At 48.5% G+C, this 16,879-nt stretch overlaps 1 protein-coding gene across 1 annotated transcript in view; it reads right to left on the bottom strand.

Moving 5' to 3' along the window:
* Positions 1-237: 237 nt before the first annotated feature.
* The window catches only part of STK32A (serine/threonine kinase 32A), a 35,002-nt gene continuing 18,360 nt past the window's right edge, over positions 238-16,879 (bottom strand). The window contains exons 7-13 of the mRNA XM_055812901.1: positions 11,561-11,650; positions 8,062-8,159; positions 6,308-6,424; positions 4,170-4,295; positions 3,124-3,252; positions 2,695-2,759; positions 238-2,290 (exon numbers count right to left, since the gene is read on the bottom strand). Coding sequence (XP_055668876.1) covers positions 2,197-2,290; positions 2,695-2,759; positions 3,124-3,252; positions 4,170-4,295; positions 6,308-6,424; positions 8,062-8,159; positions 11,561-11,650 — 719 coding nt within the window. The 3' untranslated portion in view covers positions 238-2,196. The remainder of the gene's footprint in view (positions 2,291-2,694; positions 2,760-3,123; positions 3,253-4,169; positions 4,296-6,307; positions 6,425-8,061; positions 8,160-11,560; positions 11,651-16,879) is intronic.

Raw genomic sequence — 16,879 nt, forward strand, 5'->3', positions numbered from 1 at the left:
TGAGGACTCTTGGATAACCACTTACTGGTGAACTAAGTCCACTCCAGCTTTGCAGCTCCCTAGACAGAAGAGGGTCGGTTGTTTCCACACTAGCAATGCACAGCAATGCTGCTGCCCCCGCTCCCTGGCCCGCATGCACACACTGTGCTGCAGCTACGGCAAGAGCCTGACCTGAGCAAAGCAAACCAGGTGCTGGAAGGTGGTGGCACAGCACATCCATCTGTGTGCCTGCAAGGCCCTTGCCAGCTGGGCAGAGGAAAGCGGGGTATGCTGCATAGCGAGTGCTGCAGCCCTCAGTTCCTGCAGCCCTCCCTCAGAACTGGCTTCCCCTTTCCCTGCGTCTTCATGTGATGGCAGCAAAGAAACGGCTGTAGTCTTCTAAAACTGGGGACTGCTTATCTTTATTGTACACAGGTGGTGGTACATGCTGCCATGGCACCATGTCAGGAAGAGGATGCACAGGGCAAGTCGGAACAGGTCCCCTTGGAACCCAGGGAGGTGCTTGCACTGCTGTGCCAGCAGCCCCCCTGTACCCTCCTGTTAACAAAGGTATCAGGACCTAGAACCGTGTTTGGTGCCACTCGCATTTCTGTTAGAAATTATTGCAAAAAAAGTTTCTGCAAAGGCAGTGCAGAAACTGTCCCACAAGGGTTGAAGCTGGCAGGGTGGAGGCACAGAGGCAAACACCAGAGCTCTCAGCACAGAGCTGGGGCTCTCCAGCATCACCCACACAAACCAGGCTGCCCAGAGCATCTGTTCCCCAGAGTCGGTGGGAGAGGGCTTGGTCAGGACCCTGTACAGACCCATTGTGGCCACACTGCTCTGCCCTGCTTAGCCTTCCTGCAGCACAGAAATGTTCCTGATTCTCCACTGCATCCCCCAAGAGACACCACCGCCATGGAGGGGAGACCCAGGCATCCAATGCAATCCATGGGAAGGCTCACATGAGCCTTTCATTTGCTGTTGCTTTCATTCAGCTCTTCGAGTTGATCAGATTTAGCCAGAGAAAGACAGGAAGGCACAGGGGATACAAGGAACACCTCTGGGTAAATGGGAGGCAAATAGTTCATCACAAATTCATTATATTGCTGAGTATAGGAAAAAACGTGAAATAAGGACATGAAAGCTCCAGTCTGCCAAAGCATTTAAATAATGACATCATTCCCAGCATTACTGTAATAGAAATGCTTTGGCCAATCTCAGCACTGGCAAAGACCGCACCAGGACTACAAGAGCTGCTTAAATCAAGAATGATTTCAGTGTTAGAGAGATTAAAAAAGCACAATCAAATTTACCTCTGGTGTTGGAAGCCAAATCCAATTGGATTCAGTGAACTGCAGTAGTTTAATGTGATGATCAACGTTTTTTTCAGGTGGAAAAGCAACTGGATGCTGGTTATTTACCAGTGCCTGGTTGTTACCTCTTTATTTCTGCATCTGCTTGCATGCTCTGACCACCCACCACGCCAGTCCTGCTCTGCGAGAAATGGGAACAGGAACCAGCATGGAGAGTGGGGGAAGGGAGGGGAAACCACTGCTGCCTCCTCCCAGCAAAGGAAGGAGATCGATCAATCATTGCCACTTCCAGCCCTCCGTGCCCACACTCACGGGGTGTTCACAGGAGGCATCTGTAAGCAAAGGGCACCTTTGTCACTGGGCACTGGTGGTGACCCTGCAGCTGAGAGAAGCTTCTTCCAGCTGGAGCAACCAGCAGTGAGCCCATGGGGAGTCCCACCCTCCCCAGAGCTTGGACTCACAGCATCACCAGGACTGATGGCAAGCGGTGACACCGCTCTGAACAACACGCACTCAGCCCTTCAGTTATGCCGTTGGCAGCCGCCGCGCAGGCAGCGCCAGGGCTGTGATGCCGGCTAGCCGAGCCAAAGGGTGAGTACTGTCATCCACGATCACACAGTCACATTCCTGCCGCCAAGAAAGGCAAAATAATAGGAACAGAGTCCAACTGACTGCGGGGAACGGCGGAGGCAGCACCCATAGCCCCTCCCGCACACCCAGGGTCTGCCGGCCGTGGGCTGGAAGGCAGAGGGATGGGTGTCCCCGCTCCCACCCGGCCACCTGCCCTGGGCCATCGGCACTGTCCCGGCAGCAGCAGGTGAGTTCGGTGGCCCAGCAGCATGAAGGTGAGTGGGTGGGTGTGCACTGGCCCCCAGGACAGCCAGCAGGGGCTGTGCCGCAATCAGAGGTGGTTGTTCTGGTTGTCCTCCTTGTAGGCGCCTCTGCTTTTCACCAGCGCTATGGCTTCCTGGGTGTCGCTCCGGTGGTCTCTCACCCTTAGGGAGAGAAAGGGTGGGCTGAGCCGTGAGGGAACACCAGGCAGTGCCAGCCACGCAGCGCCACGGCTGCCCACGAGCATCCCGTCCTCTGGCCGAGCTGCCACCCACTGCATGGCTGCACCCTGCAGCTCCAGGCTCCTGCAGCCCCGAGCCACCCCAGCCCCCAGCCCCTGCAGCCCTCCGAGCCCCCAGCCCCAACAGTAACAGTCCGTGTGCACAAATGAGGCAATTAATGCAGCTGGTGGCCGTGTGCCCAGCCGCTGCCTCAAGGCCAGAAACGCTGCCTCTGCCCTGGCAGATGCCCCTGACCCCCCTGTTCACCAGGGTGCCCACACCCCGGCTCTGCCAGAGGCCCTGACAAGGGCCAGGGTCTCATACACTGCCTCTGCATCAGGACTTACTTTTCTCTGTTGAAAACAATGAAGTCCCTCTGGAGCATCTCCAGGTGCTTTTGAAGATGGCAGGTCTTTCACATTCAAGTAGAAAAATAAAAAACACGAGGAATAAATTCACAGTTGCCACAGAAAGACATTACAAGGACAATTTCAAGGAGACGGGGAGATGGCTGTAAATCTTAGCTCTCATCTTTAGCCCCCCAGTGGGGAGAATGGCATTGAGACTCTCCTCTCATACCAGACTGGCGGGTATATATGCTGCCTTCCACTCAGGGGAAGATATGGAAAAGTTTTGGGAATAAAGTTGGTCCCAAGGGAAAAAAGTGGTCTGTTTAAACAGTTTGCTGTGGTCTTGCTAGATAGCTAAATGACAAACAGCTTTCTTGCAAAATGAGGGACTCCCTTGACCACGTGCTTGTACCTGCGTGCTCTCACCTGGGAGGAATTGCTTTTGCTGGTGTCTTTCTCCTTCTTAGCCAAACGCTTTTTTTTCTTGTGAAGAGGTTTGGATTCTAGGATCATTTCTTCTAGTTCAAAGGTTGGGTCACAGTTCAGTCTGCCTTTCTGGAGGGGAGAGAAAAGGTGGCCCTAAGTGATCAGAGCCTGCCTGGAAATGTGTCTCAAACTGCACCGTGCCTGGGAGCTGAATTTTGTAAAAAATAAACTAATTACAACTGCACACATAGCCAGAATGCCTGCTGTACTTCTTACATATTTTATCAGTTCCTTCAGCCAGGGGACATTGTCAAGGTGTGACAAGTGCTCCTTTTGTGCTCACTGCTTCTACTCTGCCCTTTGGCTGCTTTGAAGTGACAGCAAGGACGGGGTGTCTTGGCTGGGAGGAGTGCAGCAGCCTGCAGGACTGGTTTTAAAGCAATAGCAAAAGCAATAAACCCACCACAGAGAAAACCAGCAACTGAGGGGGGAATAGATAATAAATATTTATATTTATTAAAAATATATAATAATACATTAACAAATACTCATAGCTTAGCCCAACTTTTGTTTGGCTGAAAAACAGTCAGAGTAGCACTGCACACCACAGTCCTTGGATTATTTTCCCTAAGGGTTATGTTACATCTGTGCTGTTTTAATCCAATTAAAAAAGGATCAGAAACAGTAATCTACTGTATGTGTTATTTTACTATGAACAATGGGCTTGTTAGGGAGAGCCATTACGGGAAGGAACAATTATGGCAGAACGGCGGGTGCCCTCCAGGCTGCTAACAGGGAATGTTATTAAAAAAGCAGATTAATTTTGGGGCACCCACACTTTGTAGTCATCCCCCATTAGTCTTTACTACACCCACAGGAAAGTGAGAATGTTGCCCCGGCCTCTCTTTTCCCCCGTCCTCAATGACATCTGATGTTCTTCTGGAAATGTTTAAGAATGTCCCACGATGTGGTGCCAGGTGTGAGGGCAGGCTACAGCGTGTAAGACTTGGGCACACTGAGAACCTTGTAAAATCGAATTGCCTTACCGTGGGAATGAATCCTGGCATGATCCTTTTCTGGAGAACAGCATCCCAGTTCACATCAGACAGATACGGGAAGTCCTGGATATCTTTCAGCTGAGAAAAACGCCTCTCAGGGTTCACCTCAAGCAACTGCAGCCAGAGTTAAATGGAAGAGGTGAGAAAGCAAGACCCTGAGATTCGAAGTCAGAGATGAGGTACTCACAGAAGTGCCTGTAGCACTGAGCGGGGCTCAGGACCGCTGCGTTATCGCCCGCACTTCAGCTGGGTGCCTCTCCTCTGTGCTCTGGCTCAGCTTCCCTTTGCCAGTGGATGCCAAGGGCTCACAGTCTTTAACTCTATTCATTATCATTTTTACAAACAACTTTTACCCACGTTATAGGAGCCGGCAACAAGGCAGTACCATGACATTAAACAATTTGCCCAAGGTTAAAAATAAGCATTTGTTTCAGAACGGGGAGTTAAACTCATGCCTTTGTCTTCCCAACTTAACACCGTATCAGAAAATCATCCCCTGTTTTCCCACTCTAGTAATGGAATATTCGTAAGTATAATTCCAGTGTGAAATAATGCATTCACACAGCTTATTTTCAGCATTTTTTTTTTAACGTTGCTGTAGGAATTACTGCTGTGGAAAGAAATGATTGAGGTTTGCCTCCAAAGTTCAAGGATTTGACATTGCATCAACTCCCGATAGCATGCACTCCAAAACCCAGGAGGAAAACCAAACCACCCAAACCCTTGGGAAAGGGGTGGATGAGGTGACCCCCCCAGCCCCACCACGGGGCACCGGCTGTGGGCAGCCAGGGCACAGAGGTGTGTCCCCCAGGTCGCCCCCCGCGCAGCCCTGTGCTCCCATCAGCTCTGCAATCCCATCCTCACTTGAGCAATGAGGCTTGGCGAGGAACGATTATTTACCTTGAACATTAATAAACACAGAAATTCACAGATGTCTGAGCCAGGACAGAACCACAGTGGCCTCATAAATAATACATCTGGCTGTTAAACCAACTGCAGAGGGGCACTGGGAAATTTAATTGTGACATTGCATTATTTATTCACAAGGGAACCTATATGGCTCGCGGCACGCTGTGGTCCAGGGAAAAACTTCCAGCATAACAACACAGAGGACATCTGCAGTAAATATCTCTGTATTACTGTTAGGCTTAATGAAATATTAGCTCTATTTCATTTTAAGCAAATTGAGATATTCTTCAACTTTCTTCTTGGAAAATACGCCATTGGTTCTGTCTCATGCAAAGAATTTATGTCTCATTTTCATTTAAAACTTTTGAGAGTATTTCATTAGAGACGGCAAAATACTTCTTCATACTGTTTGGAACAAAAAATAGATGAAAGCTACATGAAGTACTACTATATTGCCTATACTCATTTGAAAATTAGAAAACTATTTCCATACTATCCAAAACACGCAGCTAGTGCCGTTATGCAAGGTTTGGCATTTCAGCTTTGCTGCCACTGTATGCAACCAGCGTCTGACACTGTCAAGCAATAGTTTTGTTTATTGAAGCTATGGCTCCACTTCAAACATGATTTCAGCTTCAGAATGATTCCAGTAATGATTTTGAAGCAATTTTGATAACAGCTTTACTAAAAAAATAATTACAGTGGTGCATAAACCACATGGCACGGAAAGATTTCAACAGCATCAGCACTTCTTGCAAATCTTTTAATTGTTGGGAGAATTTTTTTTTCAAAATAAAAAAATGTATGCTGTTTTTTGGCCAAATTTTTCGACATATACATTAATATCTACTTCTAAGTTACGTCATTCCATAGAGACAAAGTCAGAGGAGGAACTCTGGAAGCAAAGACTGCGTGTGACCTTAGAAGAGATGCATTAGCAGCAGCTGCGCTCGCCGGCACAGATTTCATCCCACCAGCCCAGGACGCTGTACTGCTAACTGGTTATTACACTAGTGCGGCTACAACATTAAAAGCTGACTATTTATCAGATGGCACCATCTGAAGGTCGCTAACACTGCGTCTGGACACAGCTTGCGATGACTCCCCACAATTTACTGCAACGGCTACAAAGCACGAGGGCAGGTGCTTTAGCAGGTGCCCAGATAGGACCCACATGTGGCAGCCCCTGTGCCAGGCGCTTCCCTGGCTGCCCTCACCTTTTTGATCAGTGCTACCATGTCCGCAGACCAGGCAGCAGGGTACATCACTGTGGCCGTCCTGAACACGTGAGCGATTTCATTTGTGGAAGTGCTGGAGCGGATATGATACGGCCTCTGAAAAACGCCACAAGGAAAGCGTTTTAATTTATCTGCTTTGTCAGACTCCTTGGGAAATCTTTTTAAAGCAAAGAAGCTACAAACGGTCTCTGCCTATTCCTCGGGCCTCCTGTTGAAAGTCTCCCCATGTGATGGCAGCTCAGTTGAAATAAACAAAATAATAATATCAGTAAGAACAAGGATCACTAGATATTTAAACAGCACAACAGACAATGGGAGGAACACCCACAAGTTAGCATCGTTAGCCAGCTTGTGTTTGCCCAGCTGTTTCAATACCTGTGTCTTGCAGGGGTATCAAAAAGGCTTTTTATACAGCTGGTGCTGTGGCTAGAGCACTCCCAACATTCCCTGTAAAACGTGTTGCTCTTTTCAGTTCTTCACTCATGTTGGAGACACCACAAGTGAACAGGAGCAGGATTTCTCCCACCTGTCAAACTGGCTGAAAAAAACATGTCCCAGGAGGGTTACAAGCACAGCTGGGACACCAGGCTGCAGGATGACCTGTCCCTTTGGAGCACAGGGCTGCCCCAGCCCCAGCTCAGCACCTGGCCACCTCCAGCTATAGGCAACGTACAGCTGGCATGACGGGGCAGGTGAGTCACCTCCCGGTACAGCTCCCAGCTACAACACCACTGCCCACCTGGGAGGATTTACAAGGGTAGAGTGTTCCCATTTTGAAAGATTTTTGATTCCCATATTTTTAGTGTCTTGGGAGGGTAAGGGTGTTAAATATACATTTAAAAAACAGTAGATATAAATTGTGAGATCGAACCAGGTGCATTATACTTAATGTGTACTGGCACTCGATGGACCTCAAGGTCTCCCTTCACCTCCTCCCCACGGTGACCATCACTGGTGCCACCCTCTTACCACGGCTGTGCCATCAGCTGGAACACCTAACCATTTCTGCTCCCATCTGCTTGCCATCAAGTCAAAAGTCAATGTGATGAACACTCCTGCCATTCATTTAACATCACAAATGGAAAACTCAAGTATTATATTAGTATGTTTACAGGGGGCACATGGCTTCAGATACCCAGCAGGTCAGACAGCCACGTCCCCTTAATGTGTGCTACCTGGGTCACTCACAATTTGAGATACACAAATTAATTTGAAAATCTGTTCTTTAATATATATTCATCAAAACATCTTTTTTAGACTTTCTGTGAAGACTGATGATAGAGTTTCTTAAAAAGGTGTTTTGCATGCTCGTACCAAAAGAAGTTTCCTAGCTTCACAAGATTTTAAACAACCTTTTGCTTAGAAGAATGTAATTTAAATAATTTTGTCCCACTTTTTTTACACTACACTTCTAAAACACTAACCTAGCCATCTGTCTGTGAGGCCCCCAACCCTACCTGAGGTAGAAGCAGACCACTGATGGGGCAGGTAGGGATTATGCGTTATTAATAATTCATGCATTGCAGTTTGTGTTTACTCAAACTGCTCAATCTCATTACAACAGCAACGAGATTTTTTTCAAGTTTTCTTTTTTTCCCCACAGGATGGGAACTCAAAGCCAATTATATCACAGACCCAACTTCAGGCACTGCCACTCGCTCGCCTTGCCCAGCTTATGCCAACCCAGAGCTTATGCCAACCGGCAACGGGGACTGGAGCCACGCGCACCGTACCCGGGTCCTGAGCAGCTCGTAGGCAGTGACTCCCAGTGACCACCAGTCCACAGCAAAGGAATAGCCGGTGGGTTTTGCAGAGTTAAACATTTCAGGTGCTGTAGAATACAGAAAAGGAAAAAGTTTGCCTTGCTGCAGTCTGGAGTGGAAATGAGCAACACAGAATGCTTGACCCGTGCCGAGAGAGCATCCCTGCTGCTCTGCCCTGGGCACAAACCCGTGTCTTACCCTTCACCTGCCTTTGCCAATTTCTGCTTTTTTCTCCAGACCAATGGCACATGGCTGTAGATCGGCGCTTTACCAAAACACCGCTGCAGTGGGCATGAACCAGAGCGCAGAGGTTTCCCTGGGGCAGTTCATTCTGTGGTCTCTGTCAGGTTCCCCCCACTCTCAGCCTTGCAGCGCAGAGGCATCCCGCCGCGCCCGCTCTGCTGCTCCCTGCAGCCACACTGCAGCACCCACCGGTCCCATCCTGCCCAGCACTGCACACCTCTCCGCCCTGACCCAGTTCCCAGCACCCCACTTTGCCCAGACACGTGCCTACCCTGGGAGCAGCCACCCCTTGAAGCCCTGACCCCGCCGACTAGCCGCATGTGCAATTAGCACTGGGAGGAACATTTTCTACTGTCTTGAAACCCAAGCAAGCGTTTCAGCTGCTCTGCCTTACTCTCCCCACCGGTGGAATGGGACTGCCAATAATTTCTGCTTCAACAGACTGTTACAAACCTTGATTGATTAATGTGCATAAATGATGGGATGGCCTGGAGAAACAGGTTTGCTACCACCTTGGTAACTGGAATGTTTAACATTCAATAAACACAATCCAATTTGTTTGGATTATAAAATGCTTTATGTGACTCCTGTAATCACCAAGAGATTCATCAGGCCCCGTTCGCTCCTGCAGTATACAAAGCACTGAAAGCCCAACCGTCTTGGCGCAGAGCCCTGCCTGCGCTGCTGTGCTCCCGGGTGCCCTAGAGCCCCACGGTCCCCTCCACAGGGATCCCAGCACTTCTCTGCCCCCAAAGCCCCAAAAGAACAAACTCTTTTTGCCAACACAGAACTTGCTCGTTACCTCACAGTGAACGTGCTTCAGAATAAGGACTGACCCTAATTCACCGAATCTGGGCGTAAAATTGGCCTGAGCATCTCCTCACCTCCCCCAGCTCTCTGCCCTCAGCTAGTGCTCACTAGATCTTCATGCTGGAAAGCTGTTCCCATCCCACTCCTATCTCTGTTTCATATTTAAAAGTACTTCAGTCTGGCAGAGCCTAAATACAGCCTCACCCAGTGAACGGAAGTGGCTCTTCAGAAACATTAACATGCAGCGTAAATGCAGACATAGTGCCAACTGCACCCTGGGCAGGGGAAAGCAAATTTTAACTGCGCAAAGCCCGAGAGCCACAGCTTCTCAGAAGGAGGTTACCAGGCTAGCAGGCAGTGGGCCGAGGCATAGGCTGAAATGTGCTTTCTTAGCCAATAAATTTCCCTTTCGAGAGTAAGGAAAAAAAAGTACTGCAAGATTTTGGTGTCAGCTGGGAGGCAAGAATTGCTCTACACAAAACCAAAACAGGGGGCATGTTTTGTGTGTGTTTTTCTTTTTAAAAGGACTGCACCAGTGATGCAAAGGTGAAAGATCAACTCAGTCATCTTGATAAAAAGGAGACTCCCAGCAGATCACCCTAAGGGACTGGGCTATGCAACAGCTGTAGGGAGGCTGCATTATTTAGGCCTGAGAGGCAGCATTACGGTATGTGAAAGTATGTATTTTGTGTGTGCGGGGTTGTAGCTGTACCGAACTGCTTTCAGTTAGGGAAGCTGAATTTATGGTTACAAAGACTTTTCTGTGTCCTGTCTGCACAGGAGTTCTTTTAGCATTAACTCAGGGTGTTTCTCTCTGGTTCACCAGCTGCATGCCCTGGCCCCAATTCCTCCCAGATCTGTCACGGTTATTTTGCTCTCTGTTTACTACCTGTGCTTGTGCGCTAAGTCTCAAGTGGGTCTCTTGCTGTCTGAAAAGTCAGCTGCTTCACTGATTTGGACAGTAAGTGAATGTAAGTAAGTTTTCTGTACTCCCCTTATAAAGCAGAAAAGAAGCAAAATTTTTTGAGTACTAGGGAAGTGAGGTCTGCATGGGGGGCAATCACTGCGTGCCCTCCTTCCATGCGTGATGATTCGCTCATGAAGGCTGTTCCCCCAGCCGACCCCAGACTGCCACGGAGCAATCCACTGCTCCAGTCACCTTGTCCTGGGAGAACAGCCCTCCCTGCACACTCCTGCAGCTGCCTGACAAGTGCTCTTGCCTGGGACTAATCCCATCCCATTGCCTGGATGGTTTTTATTACTTCCTAAAACCTGCAGCTTTTGTGAACTGAGGAAAGAAGGGAAGGGGATGGTACAGAACTGTAGCAACCAGCCCAGCTACTCAGCTCCGCGGGCACTGGAGGCTGGTGCCACGCTGGCAGCGCAGCGTGCAGGATGTGCTCAGCACCAGGGCACCCACCCCACTGCCCCAGTGCACCCCCATCGCCCGGGCTGCACTTGCTGCAGCGACAGCCACGTTTACTGCTACCAGCAATACAGGTACAACAGCAGGGGTTTTGGAAAGACTGAAAAATAGGCTCAGCATTTATCTCCCAGCCGTGGCGGCCGCTCCCACCACAGCTGTGCCCCTTTCCTACAGGCACCGCTGCGCTCTGCACCCCCAGCGGCGCTGCCCTCCTGCCCTGCTGTGGGAAGGCAGGACGCCACCTCTGCAGCAGGGGCAGAAGCTGAAGCCTCACTTGCCTTTTTCTGATGCAGCCTGGCACCAGTGCAGCAACGCTCTCGACCACGTCAGCCCGATGCTAGAATATGGGCTCTTCCCTACCGCGCCAAGTGGATGCTGCAGTGCAGGAACACAGCAAGCCTTACATCCACTTGGCCCAAACACAGGCTAATTCTAGTTTTTAAAGCAGCCAATCTATATAAAAATTCCAATTATTGCTGGTGGTGCAGCAGTGTAAGACATGCTAATGTACTAAACTAGGGACTAACGTACGTAACTGGGGACTAAATACGAGCCTTTGTGCTTCGTTTTCCTCCTCAAGGCTAGCAAGAGCATTCCGTCATTGCTACACAGATTGACTGCTGCTTGTGAAATGCTCCAAGATCTCAAGAGCACAACTGTCTTTTTTTACAATGAAACCCATGCTGCACAGCATGCTATAACGGCACTAAACCCCCTGTTTGCAGTATGCTGGCTTTGGTCTGTGGTGTGATATCAGCACACTTTCCAGCTGGATCAGGGGGTGACTGGGGCAGGACTCCCACCATGTTCCCCTGCATCACCTCTCCAGTTTGCTCCTCATTTCAAACAAATCCACGTGTTTGGTTACATACCAGGAAGAAAAGAGTTCAAACTCTCATCAAAAAGGACTCCATCTGTATCCCACCGCAGCTGTCAAATCAAGCCCATAAAATGCTAATTCAAAAATACATAATTGTTATTGGTACTCACCCATATACGGCTTTGTGCCAGCAATGGTGGTGACTTGTATTTCTTTAGTCAGCATCGTGGCAATATTGAAATCAGTGATGTGCACATGTCCTGAAAGAGAAAGGTTAATGTGTAACTTGATTTGCTTTAATTTCCCACAAGAAACAGCTTTGAATCGGAAACATTAAAGTAAAATACTCCATGGAAAGGAATTTCCAGGAAAAAAAAATATTCTGGTGGGAGAACTGGTAGAAAGTATCTCAGCTTGCAGGCTGCTTACAGATGTATCTTGTTACATCAAACATCCTCTTATTTACCCTTTGGGAAGAAAAAAAAAGTATGGAGTTCTCCAATAAGTTATTTTATGATGACTGTTTTAAGTCTTCCTAAACTTGGGAGGAAGAGAGCTGAACTTTTCTCACAGAAAAAATTCCACTATGTTTTTTTTGGATAAAAAAAAAAATCTTTATATTTTTGGCTTTCTACCTGTCCTTTGCTGTTCCCAGGTACTGAGTACTCTCCATCTTCCTCTCTAGAGGATGTCTCTAGAATGGAACAAAATACCTTTGACAGAAAGCAAAGGAGCCTCGCGCAAGAAATTCAGACACTGCGAAAACCCCCTTGGGGGGCGGGTAGGAATGGTTTCTGCTATCACTGCTACCATATGCACCACTTTTGCCTGCAAGTGAAAAGGAAACAAGAGGTGGACGTCACTTGCAGGGATGAGAAAGGAAATGCTTCCACCTCGCTCCTGCTGGCTCTTTTTCTTGCATTCTTTTTTTTTTTTTTTTTCCCCAAGCACTTATTATTCCTTATTCACTAAACTCATACCAGTGAGCAGACAGTCTCATACAGCAGTACAGGTGGTAGCACAAGGCTGGCTTCATGGAAGTGAATTGCTGTGAAACTTGCCGGTTAATTCAGCCTAATTCTGATCAAAGGCTGGCAGCCTTTTCCTCTTCCTGACCTCAGGCAACTTCTCCCAAGGCACCGAACTTGCTCAGCCCTGACAAAGGTGAGCTCATTGTCAAAACATCAGGTGTTTTGTGTTGTGTTTTGCAGACTCATCACCCTCCTCTGCAATAACAGGGGGTGGCTGAATTGCTGTTGTTTCCTCTCACCACAGAGATCAAATCAAAGTGGTTTCCTACTGATGGAGATGCTGTGACAGTACTTCCCTCCATCATTAGCTTCAACAGCTAGAAATTCACTGCTGGTTTAGTTCATGAGTTAAAATAGAACACAGTCACCTCTGTACATCTCAGAGTTGATGCTTTGGTAATGAACTTCTGTTGTCTTGCCTGGATGCTACAAAACATTTAAGTAAATCTTTACCATTGTTCCTGTCTGTTATATGAGGGCAGAGACACAAGTTTTCCTGCTGCAAATACCTGATCTAGCTGGGAAAATGTGAGGAACAAGAGCAGAATTTGTGATTTCACCCAAAAATGCTGTATCACATCCCTGTTCCTGCCTCTGTCTCTTCAATGACAGGGTGCAAAAGGGACCCTGGAGCGTGCGCGTCCAGCCGGTGTCCTGGAGGAGGGCTGGATCCACGCATACAGCTCTGCTGGAGACAGGCTCAGAGCGGCTCATGTTCCCAGCAGAACTGCTGGAAGCACGTGGCCTGCCGTGCTTTATGAAAACCCAGGCACATTCCCTGTTTGCGCTGCAGTTTCCAGGGACAGGGACCACCTCTCTGCTAGTGCTGGCTCCTGCCTCGTGCTGAGCCCTGGCACACGCACCGCCCGACACTGCTGCCAGGCACACAGCCCGGGCAGATGTGGCGCTGATCCAGAAGGCCCTGGGATCACACTGAAACCACTTCACTTCCATGTCAGCATCTGGTGAGGACGAGCAAGTTCTCCAGCCCCTCCCTGTGAAGTTACCATCCAGCTCTCTGGCAATTCCATATTCCACCATCGGAGTGCCTGGGGCAGGGGGAGGGCAGCCCCGTTCAGGTGGGACCTGTCTTCACACCTGGGGGTCTCTGGGCTGCCAGCCCCACCCAGGCACAGATTTCCTTACCAAAGCTGCGGTGCTTGCCAGGCTTGTGCAGGAAGGAAGGAAAATGGGAGGTCCCTCTGGTGAGCCGTGGGCACTGCTCGGAGAATGCGAGTGAGGTGTCAGAGCTCACCTCTCACACCGTACCCGGTGGATCTGTCAAGAGCATACATCCCTCCTCACTGCTTACACCACTCTACAAAACCAGCCAGGTCTGTCCACAAAAGAACAGGCGTCAAATCGCTGGGGAATACTTGAAAGAAAAGATTGACACACACCTGTCTTGTCTGGATAAGTCCTCTATGTCCTTGCATTGTTTTTGTTTCATCCCCAGCTCTTGTTCCACTTTGTAGGGAGCTGTTTTCATAAATATGAATCATAAAGACTTATGAAGAATTTGATATTCCAAGCACAAATGCGCCTTTCTCTGGATGCATCTTTTAAACAATTCACTTCAAATAAATCACAAGTTTTATCAACTAGCCCACTTGGGGAATTACCAAATCAGGCCAATGAGGCCGGGGAAGAAGGCTCATATGAGGAGGCTGAACAGCAACGGCCGCGTTGCAGACTGGGGTGGACTGGGCGACCAAGGACAGCAGCTACTGGTAACCGAGAGGGATGTGCTGGGTGCTGCTGCTGGGCTTTAGGGTCAGACTTCAAGGCTGGTGTTTTCCTGATCGCTCAGCATCCCTAACTCAGCCAGTTTCGAAACAGCACAGCCAGAGCTGTCCTGCGGGCACCATGTCCTTCCCGAAGCACATCCCGCCTGCCTGAAATTGGCACTTTCAGATCAAGCCTTTGGTTCCACATTAAGGCAAAGAATTTTCTTACTATATTCAGCACCTCCGTTACTACGCAATTCCTTCACCTTCCTAGAGCATCTTTCATGCAAAAAATATAAGGCTTCTGCAGATTCAACTAAGATAACATTCTAAAGAATATGAAACAAGAGACATTAGGAGCTGTGGGGTATGGAGGATCTTGGACAGGCTGTGCCTTAACTTTCTTATCTGTGTTGAGAGGGCAAACAGGCTACGTGTGCAGTGCCTGCATTAGCGTCAGCTCACCCATTTTAGCACTGCCCTTGAGAACCTTTCGGCAGTGGTACGAGAAATAACACTGAGCCAAGTCATTATGGGGCTCTTGCAAAAAAACTCTCAGTTTTACTAGAGATAAAATTGAGCTTTTCTTCAATTTTATTAGACAAATGACCTGGCCAAAAACTCCTGGTGAATTAGTGACCATTCCTGGAAACTGCCATCTGTTATAGTCTGTTATTCCCAGGTGAGCCGTGCTGTCACTGAGCCAAATCAATAGACTTATTAAAGGAGGAAATCACTTTGTGCTTGGAATGACTGCTGAAGGTGGTCATCTGCTGAGGATCTTTTCATCGTGGGACCTGATCCCAATCTCTGATGTTGGACAAGTGCTTTATTTATTGCACAGCAAGACATTTGCCCAATATTCTACTTTATTTATGGCTCACTTTAATTTCTTTGCTGAAATTGATATGGTAATACAGAATGTCACTGACTGGGGTGACAGAGGCAAAAGCATGAGGTGTGTGTCAAGTTCATGACCGTCAGCAGCAGGACAATACACTTCAATGTGTGGCATCACGAGAGGCATTTGTGCTATTAAAAACTTGAGCCAGCCTCCTACACAAAGATCAGACGACGGACACAAGGGCTCCAGCAGCCTTTCCAGCAATTTACACCGGCAAAAAGAGTGCTGTGGTTTGTAACAGACGTGGGTGCCTTTTGACATGCAAATCTGAAAGGGTGAAGGAGTCACAGCTGGTGAGGTACTCTACAGCTGGAAAGGCAGATGGGCCAAAGGACAGAGTTAGGGGGCAAGAAGAATCTAAACAATGAAGGACTGAAGTCTGATTGCTGAAGGTCTTTGGGTGCCTCCGCCTCTCAGAGGACTGATCTCAATCAAGAACATTATGAAAAATTGATATTGGCAAATAGCATCTATTATGTGATCATGGTTGTGAAAGCCTGCTGAAGGGAGAGGGGGAAGAATGGGGAGCTGCAGCTCCGTTCATGGGGAAAGAAATCCTGAAAAACAAGCACAATCTACAAGGCTAAATATAGATAAACAAGCTACAATAACAGTTGCTCTGGGGACAAGAAGGAATTGAACTGTGTGTGCACGAAGCTTTCTGTATGCATGAGGGGACACACCTTTGCTGCCATGGATGAGGAAAAGAAATACTACAAGTCATAGTCAGAAGGACACTGAAGTCAAGGGTACAGCCACAGAAAATAAGTCTGAAACCTCTGCAACAGACAGCTAAAAGACCACAGCGAGCAGAGAATGGGCTCAAAAATCAACCTAAATTGCAGTGTCATTATAGAAGTCTGCAGGTTCCGTCCTGCTGGGCTGAATGCAACCACAGAGACAAGCGAAGCTTCCCCTGCCCTGTTCCTTCCCTCCTCGGGGACTGCTGACCTGCACCTCCACGGCCCCAGTGCTCGCAGGGGGCTGCATCACCCTGGTCCTACAGGGTGTGGAGGCTCTTGGAAGATGGTGACATCGAGAGTGTTTGCTGGTGAGGACGGACCGACCGCAGCCCTGCGCAGCGCTGGCAGGGAGGGCAGCCCCAGGAGCCTGGTCCTGCCTGGCCCAGCAGGTCCACAGCCCATCGGTGGGGGCTGGCAGGAGGGAGGAGGGGGCTCTGCATCAGTCCACGTGTGGGGCAACAGCAGGAGAAGCACCGAGTGAGGCAGGAGAACGCCTGCTGCACTTGGGGGCAGAAGCACCTTTGCTGACAGCTCCTAAATAAATAATCAGCTAGCACTTTGAAATTAGAGGTCATACGCAAAACGGGGAGAGTCTGGGCTCTGGTGCTGCCAGGCAACCCTAGTCACACAGGAGAGCCACCAGCATCTCTATTACAGCCTCTGGAGTCATAATGAATTCAGATAAGCTTGCTCCTGCACTGACTCTTTCTCTTTGAGTGCCTTGCTGTAGTTGCTAATGAAGATTTTCCACCACAAGCCAGTTACACAGGTTTTCAGAAAAATATGAAATGACGAAGTATTTTTCTAATGAGTTAAAAGCTAATAAATGGCAGAGAACTCTCACTGTGAGAGCTTTGCCAGTGCAAAATGTGTCTAGAGAGTAATGCATGAACATAGAGTTTTGTCTAAGAAAAAAAAAATGATAGCAACAGGTATGATAAATCCAGCCCCAAATCCTCTTTGGAGCTCCCTCCCAATGTCAAATGCTCAAGAAAGAAGACAATACCTAAACGAAGACTATCTATTCAACCATAATTCATTCTGTTGGTGAGCATATGTTACACACAGCCTGCAATTACATGAG

Source organism: Falco peregrinus, chromosome 8 (genome assembly GCF_023634155.1).
Source record: "Falco peregrinus isolate bFalPer1 chromosome 8, bFalPer1.pri, whole genome shotgun sequence".
NCBI classification, from domain to species: Eukaryota; Metazoa; Chordata; class Aves; order Falconiformes; family Falconidae; genus Falco; species Falco peregrinus.